The 17,054-nt window shown below is 39.3% G+C and overlaps 1 protein-coding gene across 1 annotated transcript in view; it reads right to left on the minus strand.

Moving 5' to 3' along the window:
• Nucleotides 1-17,054, minus strand: part of itgav (integrin, alpha V) — an 81,261-nt gene that overhangs the window by 24,294 nt on the left and 39,913 nt on the right. Inside the window, exons 15-24 of the mRNA XM_067604592.1 lie at nucleotides 15,966-16,059; nucleotides 15,805-15,850; nucleotides 14,384-14,491; nucleotides 13,300-13,355; nucleotides 12,975-13,129; nucleotides 7,657-7,794; nucleotides 5,541-5,608; nucleotides 5,090-5,234; nucleotides 3,811-3,903; nucleotides 3,344-3,423 (exon numbers count right to left, since the gene is read on the minus strand). Of these exons, the coding sequence (XP_067460693.1) occupies nucleotides 3,344-3,423; nucleotides 3,811-3,903; nucleotides 5,090-5,234; nucleotides 5,541-5,608; nucleotides 7,657-7,794; nucleotides 12,975-13,129; nucleotides 13,300-13,355; nucleotides 14,384-14,491; nucleotides 15,805-15,850; nucleotides 15,966-16,059 (983 nt within the window). The remainder of the gene's footprint in view (nucleotides 1-3,343; nucleotides 3,424-3,810; nucleotides 3,904-5,089; nucleotides 5,235-5,540; nucleotides 5,609-7,656; nucleotides 7,795-12,974; nucleotides 13,130-13,299; nucleotides 13,356-14,383; nucleotides 14,492-15,804; nucleotides 15,851-15,965; nucleotides 16,060-17,054) is intronic.

Raw genomic sequence — 17,054 nt, forward strand, 5'->3', positions numbered from 1 at the left:
CTCAGAAAATACACGCCCCCTCTTCAATCTGATGAACACATCCCATCGACACAAAATCAATATCAATATCCTTCCTATTAGATGCAGAAAAGGCATTTGATAAGAGTAAACTGGACATTCCTCATCAAAACTCTAAAAAAATCATTTTGAAAAACTTTGAAAAATCATTAATTCAATGGATCAAATTCTCTACAGCACACCCAGGGCAACAGTCACTATAAATGGATTAACTTTACAAAACTTCACACTCTGCAGAGGGACCAAACAAGGATGTTCTCTCTCACCATTACTATTTGCCTTATTCATCGAACCATTAGCTGCAATAGTACGTCAAAATAACAGTATCACCGGCATCACATCAAACAACATAACACACAAAATCAGTCTTTATGCAGATGACATTATTTCTACAAATCCAAATAAATCACTCAGTGAAGTTATCAAAATCATCAACCTTTCTGACTATTTAATAAATTGGAACAAATCAACTATTTTACCATTGTGTCAGCATAAATGGAATACTACACCTCAGAACAGAAATATTACACAACACAAGATGCACACAGTGGGACTTACCGGATCAGACATATGTATTCACTGTACCCTAAACATGACTGACCACTACTTCCATGCACTCTGGGACTTCCCACCAGTACAACATTTCTGGAAAGAAATAACTACTAAATTATCACTGTTCTTTGGGTGCACCATACTTGGACATACTTGACACATCACAAAAACAAATCACAACACCTTTACTGGGGTCCCTTTCACAAAGCAGGTTCAAGAAACTCTGAGTCTAATCCTGAACTCTGAGTTGATCAACTCTGAGATAGGAAACTCTGAGTTTCCGGTTCCAGAACAGCTGATTTGAGTCAGTTTATTCAACTCGGAGTAGTTTCACCTGGAGTTAAGCGCGTGCACCACAACTATAACAGCCAGCATCAATGGAGCCCCGATTCAACGAGTCACCATGGCAACGGGGAAGAGGAGGGCGGCGTTTTTCACCCCACTAGAACTAGAAATCTTAATGCGATAATACGGCGAGTTTGAACATGTTTTCAAAAAGAAGTGCAACACCGCTGCAGCTGCAAAAGAGAGGGAGACGGCGTGGGAGAAAATCGCTGCTCGGGTCAATGCCTAAGTTTAAATGTAGTCCTTTGCAATCACAATAATATTACAGAGGAATACTGCTTGATTGGTCGCCTATTAATTTATTTCATTTAGGTCCAATCCCGCGAGGGAGAAGCGCACTTGGCAGCAGTTTAGGATGAAATATAAAAACATTGTTCAAACAGGTGAGACCTCGGCATAATCTCATGGGGGTACCTCATTTTGATCATGTTTTACATTGTAAAGTAAATATTAAGTGGCTGTTTGACTGAGCAGCTGTTTTATCCCCAACATAATGCTGGTTTCACACACATAAATGTCTTCTCATTTACATCATGTTCTTTTAAATAATTAAGCCTATTTAAACTAACACAGACTTCTACTCAGCCAACAGAAAGAAGGCAGATGCCCGTAAAACGGGTGGTGGCCCAGCACCGCCACTTCTAACGGAGGCAGGGGAGCTGGCCCTAAGCCAGAATTTAGGAAGGCCAGTGGCTGGCTCCGACATTGTACAAAAAACTTCCGTTTGCAAAGAAACGCAGCGCAACACACAATATCTGCTGGGATGTGAGAGCATGACTACGATTGGTAATGTTGCAAATGTAAGGACGGATTAGGTTGTGTATGTAGATGATGGACTGTGACGTGAAACGGTTCCGCTCAAAAAGATCTGGAAATGCAAGGACATCTATGCGCGGTCTCCTGACCATCTCTCTAACCATCTCTCGACGAATATTTAATTCTCTGCGCAGTAATGCTGCACCTTCATCCACGGGATCGTTATCAAAAGGACATGCCATGTTAGTGAAAAATGTTACTGTGCCTAATGGACTTCTAATATACTGACTCTGATTTTTTTAAATGACAGACGGCAGAACTAGGCAACGCCAAAACTCGCCTGCTGACTGAATGAATGAGGAAATCAAATGGAGTGTGTGGCTCTGAAAGAGGGCAGAGACTGAGAGAAACTCGAGGTTCATTGAGAAAAACCTGGTCCCGACCAGGTTAGGTTCATAGAGTCTGTTGCTACGGTAACTGACCGAGAGCTTAAGTTACCCCTCTCTCTGAAACAGGCTAGAGTTATCCCTCTTTCTCTGGTTTGAGTTACCTCCCTTTTTGAAACGGAAAACTCAGAGTTTCCCTCATTTCAGGGTTAACAGACCCTGAGTTTTCACTAAACCTGCTTTGTGAAACGGACCCCTGGTAGCCCTAACTATCGCCAAAAAAGTATTTTACTAAATTGGAAAAACAGAGAACAACTCACCATCTCAGAGTGGTTAAATTTTTTAACAAGACAGGAACAAGACAACTCTGGAACAAAACTCAGCCCTACAAAAAAAAACATTCTGACCAATTCAATGAAAAGTATTCAAAACTTCTTAAATCTCTTGAGTTGCCGGTGAGGTAGTGCCACAACAAAGTCAAACAAACAACATCCATGAACATTCACATACATACACGAACACAAATAGGATCATACACACACACTCTTGCAAACACATTCTCTTTAGAGGCATACGTACAAGTGTAAACATGCTCACACAGACACAAACATACAACATTGAAACTGCTAAGGAAAAAAAAAACAGAAACACCTTTTTTCTTTTCGTCATCATTGTCGCATAATGTTTTATTGAAATTTCCTCCTCATTTGTTTCTATTTAATTTATTTACTCATTCATCGACTCTTTTCCACTACCGACTGTCCCTTTGTTTGTTTCTACTATTAGTGCTACCACAAATATCATTAATGATTCAAATACTTTTATGCCCAAACTCACTCTACTCACACTCGTAGTGATAAGAACTATCATAGAGAATGAATTGAAAAAAGAGTTATGCTTTATTCCTGTTCTTTATGCATGGGAACTTTGTATATATGTTCAAGACATAGTGCAGGATGTCTCAGGCACTATTGAACGGGCACTACAGTTCATCCGATCAATTTCAGCTCAACTCAAAATTGTGGTCTCCAGACATGTGAGGCGTTTAGGGAACATGGGTAAATTATAGTGTCTATGATAGCCTGTGTGTGAGGCATTTAGGGAACATCGGTAAATTGTAGTGTCTGCTGATAGCTTGCATCTCAGGCGTTTAGGGAGCATCAGTAAATTGCAGCATCTATCGATAGTCTACATGAGAGTTATTTAAAGGATGGGCACTGTTCTCTCTAGGTACTGAGAAATCGTCCCGTTCCGAACAGACATGTTTTGAAAGGGCTGGACTGTACCTGACCATCTGCAGGTCAAACTTCACAGAAGTGTCCTCCTCCGACAGCTGGTGCACACTGAAGCGCAACTCGGCCAGCACCTGACCAATCACAGCACAGGAAGCAACAGCAAAGGACCAGGAGTGGAAAAACAGGAGGGCACAGGAGAGAACACACAACACCATGTTAGGATCCATCATGTAGAGGAACTGCCTGCCATCATTATTTTACTGTCTTAAAGGATAAGGCTGGTGATTTTCTATAATTTTCTTATTGTCAACAAATCTCATAGGAATAAGAATAATAAGATTATTTATATATACACACATCAGGCTTTGCTTTCTTCATCTGTTTTTTCTGATATTTTACTTATCCTTCACTGTACATGATCAGCGAAACCTCTGTAGTGAAATCTGTAGGATCTGTACAGCAAGAGATACTATACTATTACAGGTACAGTAATGTGGCTGACAGCAGTTATCACTGACCTTGGTTCCTCCCTTCATGGGGTTTCCCAGGTCACACACCACCATCTTGGTGTGGTTCTCTTTCTTGTAAGCACAGGACAGCCTGGTGAGGGTCTGTTAAAAACAAATTTATTAGAGATGTGATGGTATCAAATTTTCATGCTACGATATTGTGGCCCAAAATATTCCAGTAAATGGTATTATCCCAATAAATACCAAACTTTTCTGAAATACTACTATTAGTTTTAAAATATAGCCAAATTTCTTCACATCATGGTCGCCCTGGATTAAATCAAATTGAACAGACTGAGCTGTATATTGCTGCTGCTGCAAATGAACTGACAACACAAACAAAAGCAGGCTGGTTGTTTAGAGTTCGAAAAGGTTGACTGGAAATTTGGTGTTCATAACTGTGTGAAAGAATCCAAAACTCCTGCACTCTTCAATCATTTGTACTGACTTTATTTCTAATGTATCAATCCTCAGACTTTAATCAGGTATAATTCATGAATGGAAATTTAGAGTGTAGAATGTGTGGAGTTCATTAACTGACCCATCTGTTTAGGATAAGACTTTCTCAAGGACAAGAACTGTAAGTTGCTGCTGGGTGTTAATAATTGTATTTGTGTCAATAATTGGACCACAGCACAGTTTGGACTCTTATACACCACTCGCAACACCTGCCTGTCTGCACAGCATTGTCCACATCATTAAAACTTGATGATAACTTACAAACATGAGCACAAGTCTTGTCCCGCAGCTTGTTGAACGAGCCACCAAACAAACATTCACCGGGGAAAAGTGCACAGCTAACGTCAGTTAGCAGCTAGATAGCTAATTAGCTGCTCAGTTGCAGCACATTAAACAGCATGTAAACATACCTGCAGATGTCACTTGAGACCTGTTAAATGCTGGTTTGGTCATTGCTCTTCAAAATCCCTGTTAGCGACGCGCTGTCTTTCCATGACTTGTACTTACAGCAGTTTGTTTACTTTGTCTTAAATGAGACATTAAATTTTGAAATTAATCCGCGGTTCACATGCGTGCCGAACCGTGGGGGGCGATCGGTACGGATCACGGATAAACTACGATCCATTAAAATCTAAATTGGGCTGTATGGTTGAATATCAGGAATTGAGATCCCAGTATTTCCAGGGAAGACCTGAGACTTGATAAACAATATAGCTATAAAGCTGCTTATATTTAATTTGAAATTATTTTATTTAAACTACGATTCTAAGACACCAATTGTATTTTGGAATTTCCAATGATAAACAGGCCTCAGTGTAAGTGACATTACCTGACTGCGGACTACCCCGGTGAAGTCAGCCTGTTGTGGAGGGTAGACGTGGAGTTCGGCCTCATAGGCTCCTTCTCCCTGGTTTTCAGCACTGATCTCCAGTGTCAGAGCGTTATCATCACCAATGTAGATCTGCTCGCGGTCACTGTCGTACAACAAAGAACAACAATAGTAACACAATACAGAATTGCTAAATGTTTTTTATTTCAGCCTAATATTCCTTGTTTTGAAGGGCAACAATACTGTCATTTGATATGAGAAAGAATGAACAAGAAAATGATGCAATTTGTTGACATTTACTAAAAATGAGGTAAACATCACTGAGACTTTTAATCACTATATCACCGTATTTATAGCTTATTATTTAGATGAAACCCTGACATGACTATAATCAGTCCAGCACGCAGACTGTAGTAATGACAAGAGAGCAGAAAGATGAACAATTTCCCACCTCTTCACAGACAACCTCAGGTCGGGCTTACAGATGTTGTCATCTCCACAGTCCAACAGGATGTGAGCCTGAGGGAAGAAACAAAGTAAAGAAAAGGGAGGACAGGAGGAAGGAAAAAGAAAACAAGAAAAGAAAGCAAATAGAGAAAACAAAGAATCAAGTCTAAGAAAGTAAAAAATAGATAAATAAAACAATAAAATGGACAAAAGAGGATCAGTCATACAAAAGTGAAACTGAATCGTCAACCCATCCTAATATAATCATCAGGAAAACGTGAACACTGCTCACAAAACAAAGACACACAAGCCGTTTTCACATATAAACTCTGGACAATGGGCCTCGTTCACAAACAGTTCATTTCATACACACAAATTTGTGCTTAAACCATGCATGCAACGTTTTAAGCACAAATCTGGGATTCATCAATATGTTCTTATCTGAATTTGTTCTTACTCTGTGAACAAATTTAGAACTGCCTTAGACCATGCATATGCACAAATCATAAATGTCTTAAAAAATGATACAGTTGATATTTATTCAATGTAAACAGTATATTAGAACTACAATTATTTAAAAAAAATATTGGGCCTAAATATACAACATTTAAGTGTGAAATTGCTGATAATACACAACTTATTTACCAACTATAAAATTATTAGTTAAAACATTGTAATCCATAAATCATCATCATAAATGTAATGAAATTATCAATATATTAAAATTGTCCTGTTCCTACTTTTAGATGACAATAGCTTATATTTCAGAGTTTCCATATTGGAATGTGAAAGCGATTAATTTCCCATCAGATTTGGCTGTGATATATGCAGCTGGTTAACCAGCAGCCTGTTCAGTGTTCCTCACAGCCTGACATTTCAGCAGTGGTACAGGGAGGGGTGCTCTGCTTTCAGTACATCACGGCCTGTTGTGGACAGATACAAAACACGATGCGCACCAGGTGCAGCAGTAGAGATTTATTTAGATCAATTCCACAGATCTACACATTTAAACAACTATTTTATTTTGTTATGGACGTAGTGGTGCAACAGGCATGCAGACTGTATTTACAATCCAAATGGTTGTGCCAATGAAATGTTTACCAGCCAAATCTACCTTTTCTGGCTTCTACTTCTGAGCAGTAAAGTTTTTCTGCATTTTTACAATCACTCTTTGCAATGAGTGACAGGTCTCTGCACTGCTGCACCGCTCCAACAGAGCTTTCCTTATATAGAGAAATGAGGGTGTGGTTGTATGCTAATTACCGATAGCGTGCACATACCTGTCAATTTAGAATGATTCTGATTCACTAACATACACACTGTGGTAAGAGAAAATTGGCCAGTGCGCATGTGTCATGAATGTGACGGTAATTTTGCGTGTGCACTTAGTTTGTGCGCCAAGTAACATTTCTACGCACACATAAGTGAATGAGGTCAAATGTCCAGAGAATCAGCTCCGGACATTTTCCAGAGTTCACACATGTAGCACACAGCAACAAACTGTCTGTGTCAGACGCGATGTCATAATACTCCGTTTGTTTTAGGCGAGGGGTGCAGGAGACAGGACATGACACAAAAAATATGCTGCGATTGTAATTTAAGCTTTTATTTATTATTTGTTTTATGAGAATCACAGGAAGTCATCTCATTAGCACTACCTTCACAGTGTAGGATTCAGGCCCAGTCAAAACAATGCCACTTAGCTGGCCTGCTGCATTTATCCAACACCAGCAGCATGTGTAAAATAGTGGCTGTAGATGAGAGGGTAGTTGACTGCAAAGATGTCGTATTTAAGTTTATGTTCTGCTTGTTCAACAGTTGTATGATAAATTGCTTGTACCATCTCCTTACTGGCTGATTTTGTTGGACTTACGGCAGCGAGCAGTTGTAGCCCACTTGCTTGCTGTGAATTCTCCGGAGAATTCACTGCTGTATTCACACATGGGCTCAATCGGACATTACACGGACTTTGTACTATGGAGTTGGCAGGGTAAAGTCCGTTTAATGTCCGGTCTGACTGATTCAGACATCTGCGTTCATACATACAGCTCCTCCACATAATGTCCCGAAAATTTCAGGGTTGCAGTGCATGTGTGAAAGGGGCTACAGAGTGGTGTTACCTGCTTGGTGACATTGGACGGGGCTGACATGTCCAGGATGGGCAGGAGCCCGGTTTGGTCTGCAGCTCGCTGGTAGTCCAGACTATACTCCATCACCACAGAGATAGGAGTGATCTTATCCCGAAACTCACGATCATCCTGAGAGAGACAGTGAGAGAAAGACAGAGCCCAAGACAGGGAGAGAGAGACAGAGATCGAGGGAGCAACAGAGAGAGCGGGACAGAGAGCAAGAAAGAGACAGAGATCAAAAGAGCAACAGAGATCAAGAGGGCGAGAGAGAGACAGATCAAGAGTGCGAGAGAGAGAGAGATCGAGAGATCACAAGAGTGACAGAGAGCGAAAGATTGAGAGAGTGAGACAGAGTGAGAGAGAGAGCGAGAGAGAAAGAGAGAGAGAGGGAGAGAACGAGAGCAAGAGAGAGATGAATACAGATTTCACTTATTCCTTTTGAAGAAGAATGAAACTTTTCATTCATATTTAGATCCAGACCTTAAATGACAGAGCGAGGCCACTCTTAATGAATCAGTATTGGCTAATAAAGCATAAAGATATATCTGTACCAGCATCAGTGCTTGAAGCTATGCAAAAAGAACTTGCCATTGTATTTTTATGTCTATTTGCCGCTTATTTTTCTTCTGTCTTAGGCATAAGCGGCAGGTTATGCAAGAAAACAACTAGTTCATACGACAAAACTGACAACTGGCCTGACAAGAGGTGTAGGTGCTGCTACTCTCAAGTCAAAAGCCGACAAATTCGGTTTATGTTTTGAAACCAACGCCAAACAAAGGCAGATGATCGCTGATCTGGCACAGAAAGCCATCGTAATTAGTTACACCGTTACCCTCCTAATTCTATCACTGTGATGCTGTTGGGCAACTAACACACAGCAGCAGCAGCAAAACAAACATGTTACTACCTTTAACTCAGGGAGCCAGTTCACCTCCTTCTCCGTGATATTGAACGCCAGAAAAGTGACTCCTCCGACAAAGCAACTGCAATCCACGGAGAGAGGAAAACCTTTTCAACAGCTTGAAAGAATAATCAGCTTATCTAGCCACTTATCTAGTCCACCAAAACCCAGGACCTAATTCCAACTGTATTGACTCCCAACATGACTCCCAGTCCCCTAACACTTTCATCAGACAAGGTAATGTCCATTCCATGACTGAGATACACCAACGATGTGACAGTAATCCACTGTCTTCTGTGTATGACTGTTTTACCAGTAAATGCGACTCAAGCGCCTCCAGCTATCCCCAAAACGAGTGCTCACAATGTGGCTGTTTATAAACAATGCAGCAAAGTTTTGTGGGACCCATGTGCAAAACCTAAAGGATTACTTGGGGTACATTTAAACATCAGAAGCGTTGTTTCAAAAACTGAGCAACTTGAAAAATTACTCATGGACTCAAACCTTGATTTCTTGTGTTTGTCTTAAACGTGGCTAACTGACTCATCACCCAACACTGCATATCAAATACCGGGATATAATGTCTTTAGAAAAGACCGAAAACTGGGCAGGGGCGGTGGACTGCTTATGTATGTGAAATACGGCATTAACTGCATAGAAATTAAATCCAGCAGCTCTATGGATATTGAATGCATTGCTGTAACAATTATTTTATCCCCATGCATGTCCTTCACTGTTGTTGGTATATACAGACCTCCCTCATAAGATAGCATGTTTTATGAAAATCTAAAAAAACACCCTGTAAGAACTTGACAGAAATAAAGAGTTAATTCTTGTTGGGGATCTAAATATTAAGGGTTGAGAAGTCAAATAGGAAAAGACATAAGGACATAAAAAGTCATTTTGACCTCAGCCATGTAATCCAAAGCTACACTAGAATCACCCCATCATCTCAAACCCGGATTGACTTAATATTCAGCAATATTAAGTCAATCATTCCAAATGATGTTTGACACTTATTGAATTTGAAAAGAAGTTTAAACAAGTAACCTGGGGTGAGATTTTGTCCTCAGACGATCTAGAGTGCTTAATGACCACAATTAATAAGGTTTAAAGGTGAATTTAGTAAAACATCAAACATTCTCGAAAGAAACAGAACTTTCCCTGGTTAAATGAACAACTGTGGAATCTAATGAAATGGCAGGACCACGCTTTGAAAATCGCACTTAACTCAAGACAAAGACCAAATTTCTTCTGTATTTAAAAATTATTTTATAGATTCAGTTAAAGAGCTAGCTCAAGATTTTGGCTTAAGAAGGTCATTGTACCACCAAATTATAAGCTCTCTGTTTTTAATATTTCTGAAGTGTCAGAGTCTTGTATAACCAAAATCCTAAGCAAGTTTAAAAAGCTCCAAGGCTAAAGATGTTTTTAACTGTGATTCTGAATTTGTAAAGAAGTATAAAAGTAACCTCTGTACTCCTATCACTCATCTTGTAAACTTGTCAATAAAACAACGCTATTTTCCCAATACCTGGAAATCAATAGTAATAACCCTTTTTACAAGACTGGTGATCCAACCAATGTGATTAGCTACAGATCTATCAGTATTCTCTGAGTTATTTCTAAAGTAACTGAAAGAGTGATTTGTGACCAGTTAATAGCCCATCTAAAAAATGAACATTTCCCACTGCATCCTATGCAGTTAAGATTCAAGAAACATCATTCCACAGAGACAGCAAATTGCCCCTTTATTGAACAAATTAAATCCAGTCTTGACAGGAGAGGTGTTGTTGGTGCCGTTTTCCTTGATTTTAAAAAGGCCTTTGATACAGTCAATCACAATATTCTTTTATCCAAACTGTCAAAGTTCAATTCCTCTACTAATGCATTACCATGTATGGAGTCATTCCTAAACTCAAGAAAACAATGCACAAGAATTAATGACACATGCTCATCTTTTGCTAACTGTACCATTGGAGTTCCCAAGCAATCAATCCTTCCACATCCAGATGTATGCAGATGATGCAGTTATTTACACTCATCCTATACCAAGAGTACAAGCTGTTTCCAAACTCACTGCAGTACTGAACAAAGTATCAGACTGGTTAACTCACTGTTGTCTTACTTTTAATGTGAGCAAAACTGTAGGCATGCATTTTTCTGTCAAGAGAAATAACACACATCAACCTGACATTCTAGTTAAAGGAGAGGTAATAAATATTGTTGAGCATTTCAAGTATCTGGGCATGATAATTGATTCTCACTTAAATTTTAGCAAACATATAAAAAAGGTCTCCTGAAGTGTCAGAGCTAACCTAATGAATTTTAGACATATTAGGTATCAACTGCCTCTGGCCGCTGCTACGCTTTTTATGCACTCAATGATTTTCTCTCCTATTGTACTACAAGCCGGTCCCAGGCAGGAGCAACTATGCTAAAACCACTATACACTCTTTACAAACAATCTGTGAAAATTCTTGATAAAAAACAAGCTACCACCACTGTATCATTATTCAAAAGTATAATTTATTGACCTTTGACAGTTTTCTTTGTTTTGTGGATATGTGTTTGATGTAAAAATTAATTCATGATCTTGTGCCACCAAAAAATATGTGTCATTCTGTAGGAATGCTGCTAAGGAGACCAGGGCATCAGCAAGAGGTGACTGCTCAACTAAATTTAGGAAAACTGCTTTTGGAGAATCAGCATTTTCAGTGAGAGCAGCAGATAAGTGGAACTCAGTTCCCTCCATATCAGGGAATGCACAAGCTTCAGTATTTTTAAAACACTTAAAACAAGGCTCAAGATGAACGAATCATGTGATCATTGATCTAAACCATTGTATGAAACCAACTGTTTTCCAACATGGAGAGTGTGCAATGTATTTTTTGTATTATGTTTTACATGTGATGTACTGTTTGCAAATTTGGTTTGGTTTCACTTGTATTGTACTGTATTGTTTTTTTTTTCATGCCCAGGGACCACAGATGTAAATTAGCTATATAGCTAACTCTGGCCCAACAGTTGTGTTATGCATGGCCCCTGTTAAATAAACTAAACATGTGTTGTTCAACCATGTTGGAACTCAATGGTGTTTCTTGTTGTTCAGAACAGCTCCACTCAAAGGTGGAGGGACAAGCCTGCCGTCAAAGAGAGCAAGGAGGTGATAATCTTAATTCAAAACTGCATTGCTTACATGGGGTAGCAGTCAGCTTCCTTTCTGTCAATCAATGAAATACTGAGAAATCATTATCAGGAATGTGTGTGACATCACCTGCATTTTCATGTGCAAGTGTTAGAGCTGATGGAGTATAAATTGCAAACTTAACAAGGATCTGCTCATCAAAACATTGCTCAATAGCACCACCTGAGGTCAAAAACTCCACAGGGTACATTTAAAGGGAAATTTTGCCACACTTTATGTGTATGTCCAATCATGCATGCTATATTGACCGAGAAAGCTGTTTTCCTGCTTGTGGAGCCATGCCAGCAGTGCCCACATATACCAGGATGTACTGTGCATGAGCTTCTGAGGCCCAAAGACTCTGGCTTAAATACATATGGTTGAATATCCAAGTCAGCCAAAACACTGTAAAATGTATCCTTGTCCATGACATCTTGTGCACTCATATTTTGGGATACCATTTTCGCTTTTAGAAACGTTGTTAAGTTTGCAATACAAGCAAAGAGAGCAAGGAAGTTTTGTGTTTGAGCAGCATCTAGAGCACACCCCCTGACTACCTAGAGGTGGCTGAAATAGCTTGTTCCTTGCCCCCTAGTACGACACTGTAGTGACACAGTGTGGCACAGAGAACACCAGCAACAACTGCAGGCATTTTTTTCACACTATATCCCTAATTCGGATAGCCAGAGATAAGGTTGAAAATCTACGAAATGATCCTTAAATATATTTTTCTTTGCGTTTGTATTTATAGTTATGTAGATATTATCTTTAATAATATTTTGGAATCCTATGCAAAAATGTTTGTTTATATTATTAAACACAAATATCAGCTGTAGTATTATCAGATTTATTGTATCGACCCAAAGAAAAGCAGTATCAGTGTCGGTATCATTCATATGTTTTCATTACCATGTGAAGTTTTAGGTAGATGCAGGAGCCTCCTTGAACACAAAACATGGTCCAATTCACAACTGCATTAACATGAGATGCAACACAAAGACATGAGCTGTTAACTGTGAAGGATTAAGCATCACAAGTAACTTTCAACTTTCTGTAGGTTGATCTGCATCTCATACTGAAATCAGTCTGTTATTAGTGGGCTGCAACATCCAAATTGCCTGCACAGTAAATACGATTTTAAAGAAAATTCTGTGTAACTCAGTTTTCTCACTTGACGGTGTGTTGAGTTTCTTTCATCCTAAAATGTTTGTGTTTCCTTACTCTCAGGAAGACGTGCTGCTCCTCACAGGCTGGGACTTTGCCGTTCGACACTGTCATGTTCTTGGAGTACTGAAAGGTGCGACTGAACAGGAAAAGTACGCGTTTAGTTGCCTCCTTTTGCTTTAGACGGTCCAATATGAGGTCTACACGAAAATCTGGAGAGGACATAGATGGTTATGACAGAGAGGAGGAGTTAATGCAGTGGTCTTACAGCTTCATATATAAGTAAGTGTGTGTGTGTGTTAGTGTGTGTAATTCTAAAGTAAAGCATTTCTTGTTATGATGAAGACAGAAGCTGGCAGGTAGCAGGTGGTGTCTGACTCACTGAGAGAGGCTGGAGCTCCCTGGCCACTAGCCTTCAGACAGTACTTCACCTTAAAACTAGAAAACACACACAGTTAGTTACAACACTAATCTGTGAAAAGGAGAGAAGTCAGCTTTATATGATATGACCGATTTCATCAATGCATAGTATAAATTTTGTACAAAACAGTAATTGTTTAAAGGATACATTTACCATATTAAAGTCCATCTTAAAACAAAAGCCAGGTGCCCCTATGGCATGGAAACAAGTTTTGCTTTTTGTATGGACTTTGGATCACCAAAGTTATTACATTTCATCCTGAGGGGAACATGGATATCTGATCCACATTTTATAGCAATCCATCCCATAGTTGAGATATTTCACTCATGGTGGCACTAGAGGAAATGTCTTCATCCTCTGGGGTCCATGAATGTCTGTACAAAGGTTCATGACAATCCATCCAATAGTCATTGACATATTTCAGCCTGGACTTAATTGGTGGACTGAAAAACAAACTGACACTGCCTTCTCTAGAGCCATACAGGAAACAAGGCTTAAAACATTTTAACCAGGTGGCAGTATCTATGGTCACAGTCACCATGGGCTTTGGACAAGGATTCATTAATATGATTACAGTAATCCTACTGCTTCAGTCCTGACTGGCAGCCTTGTCTTCTTCAGTTTGACTGTGGAAGAGGTTAAAGACATGATCGCCTTTTAAGCCCATTCCTGTTTGCTACTGCTCTAGAACCCTAAAATTAAAATGTCTGCTAATCTTCAGACCATGAACCAACAACCATGTGTAAGTGCCCACATCATGTTTCTCTTTTTGCAGATGATATCTTTATCTTTTTGTAAATTGCCTAATGCTTCAGTACACTCCTCCCGTCTGTTCCTATCAACATAAGCAAACATGGTGACATACAAACACCTGATTCACTGTGGAAGCCAATATCACGATAAGTGAATTAACTGATCAGCACCAAATGGAATTTGACTATTCTTTAATGGTAAACCGAAAGACTGATGTTGAGAATTATGGGATGCAGTTATGGATAGAATAGACCAAATGTGGGCGTCTAATGTGAAATATGTGAGAACTCACCACGATACAGGTGTGCTGGTACCAGGAAGTGTGCAGGTCTTTTCCTCTGGGTTGATGATCTGAGGTGTTATGTCTAACGTGGCATTCACACTGATCACTGGACGGGCTCTGACACACACACACACACACACACACACACACACACACACACACACACACACACACACACACACACACACACACACACACACACACACACAGGTCAGTGAGAGGATGCTATGAGTGCTTGTAAGTTTGTGTGTGTCAGTCAGATGTACGAGTGTTCACAACAGTGTTATTTATGTGTGAGCACAAGATGAGTCACTATAAATCATTCTGCACCATGCAGCCCGTTCACAACACAGACAATTAAATTCAGCTCATCAAGTTTTACTCAGAATAAACTTGAAGAAGTCAGTTTTTAACCCTCCTTCATTTTTAGCACTGACAGTGCAGTGAGAGGACAGGCTCTGTAGAGACAGCCTCTCCTTATAGCATCAATGTTGAAATCTTTCATTCAGCTGTGGAAAGTGATTTATTTTGACTTATAAAAAGGAATACTTTGTTAGTTTCAATTTTAGTCGGACTTTGAACAAGATTATTTTGTGTATAAGGATATATGTCTATGTGTAATCATTTCTACTTTTATCCAGCCACTCTGCTGTCACAGCGACACTTTCCCTGTCTGGAGTCTTTATCCTGCACACACTCACATGTGTACAGCCGATTAGAAACCTGATTACATGTATACATGGACAATAAATCATGTTTCTCAAACCTAATTACAGTAAATATATACAACAGAAATGCTGCACAATGTAAGTGTATCAATTCATATCAAACAAAAGCTTAAATACTAATCCCCACAAAACACATGTTGACATTGTTGGACATAGAGATCCACATAATTTGAAAAATGATTATGTGACACAAAAATTATGTTACATAATAATATCACCAACATCTAACATCACCTTTGTTTCATTTTTTTACCGTTCAGCTTTGTGAGTAAAATAATCCTTTAAATATGTTAAAAGAAATGTTGATGATGAGTTGTTGATTTTATTATTTTTAATTATAACACAATAGTTGTAACTTAACCACATATTAATGTAGATCTCCACCAAACATTTATTAGGATATAATTAACTGCAGTGGTAAAGCTGCATTAGGAAATGCAGGGGAACACAATTCTGTATTCAAAGGGTTAAATTTGTGCTAATAGCATCCATAAAGTCAGTAGGAGAAAACTGAATGAAAACAGCAGCTCTTTGATATCAGAGGTGGCCTTCCTCATTAAACTCCTCAGCTTCCATGAGCAGCATCAGAGACACGCACACAGCCACAGCGGGGGAGGCAGCATGCGCGCGCGCACACACACACACACACACACACACACACACACACACACACACACACAGTATGATTTAGAATTTTATTACCTGTATAAAACCGCTTTGTCTGCTCCGAACACTCCCACTATTAAATCTGTAAGACAGAGACACAGATCAGCTGTTTTCACAGCAGCAGTACAAACATTCTTTTGATCCCTGCTGTGCTTTTGCATATGTATGTATGTGTGTGTGTGAGTGTGTGCGTGTACCTGGATATCCATTCTGGTCTATGTCAGTATTTCCAGTCATGGAGTATCCAAAGCTAGCAGGCATGTAGCTGGACGCCCACTTCCCCTGCAAGACCTGAATCAACACACAACATGCTAACAATAAATTTGAGTAATGTTTTGGGTCTTGTTTTTTGTAGTTTTGAAATTCTTTCCTATTGGATATAATAATAATTTATTCTCTAATGTCATTGGGAAGATGTGGGGAAATCCTTATGTGCAGCATTATGAGTGACATTCACAGAGTTTAACTCTGTTATCGAAATCCAGTTACGTGAATGTGAAGACAAAACATGAACACAGCCATGTTAGCATGCTGATGTTATCATTTAGCCAGAGCAAAGCTGCTAGCCTGTAGGCTCCTAGTCTTGTTTAAAGATGCATAATGATGACAGCCTTGCAAGGTTTAAAAGGAGGTCTAATAATATGATGTTTCAGTCTTTTTTTTTGTCTTTCTACATTTTGCAGGAAAATAAATAGATTAAAACCCTGAATCATCCCTAAACTTGAAAACTAAGATTTTATGTTTTGGCCATATCACTCAGGCCTAGTTGACATTAAAATGTGATACCACACATGAAAATGTTCCAGAGTTACAGAGTGAGATACATTTAGCACCTGAATTTACTGAGATGTCTGAATGCAAACAAAGGCTCTATTTACACCTGGCATTAAAATGCCTCTTGGGTGAGACGCATTGAGAACTGATCACTCAGACCAAATTTGGAGGTGGTTTGGGCTGCATTTGGCAACATTCTTCTAGCAGTGTGTACGCAATGTGTCGTGGGCCACATTGAGGGACCACCTACTCAAATGACGTCCTCTACTTTCCAGCAGACTAGGCATGGGAATTGCATTGCTGCCTCCCGGTCCATGAACCCTCCATCCAAAGCTGTGTTCAACTTCTTTAATAACAGGATATACAAAGGCATGTGAAATAAAAAAACAAAATCCACTTCCTGTTTTCTCCCGTTCCCCTAACCCATTTTCCTCTACAAATCGGCAACTGGAATAGAAATTAAACCAAAACCAGAAAATAACTTGTTTTCCGTTTGTCTGTCTAAAAAAATA

This window comes from Thunnus thynnus, chromosome 11, assembly GCF_963924715.1.
Source record: "Thunnus thynnus chromosome 11, fThuThy2.1, whole genome shotgun sequence".
Lineage (NCBI taxonomy): Eukaryota > Metazoa > Chordata > Actinopteri > Scombriformes > Scombridae > Thunnus > Thunnus thynnus.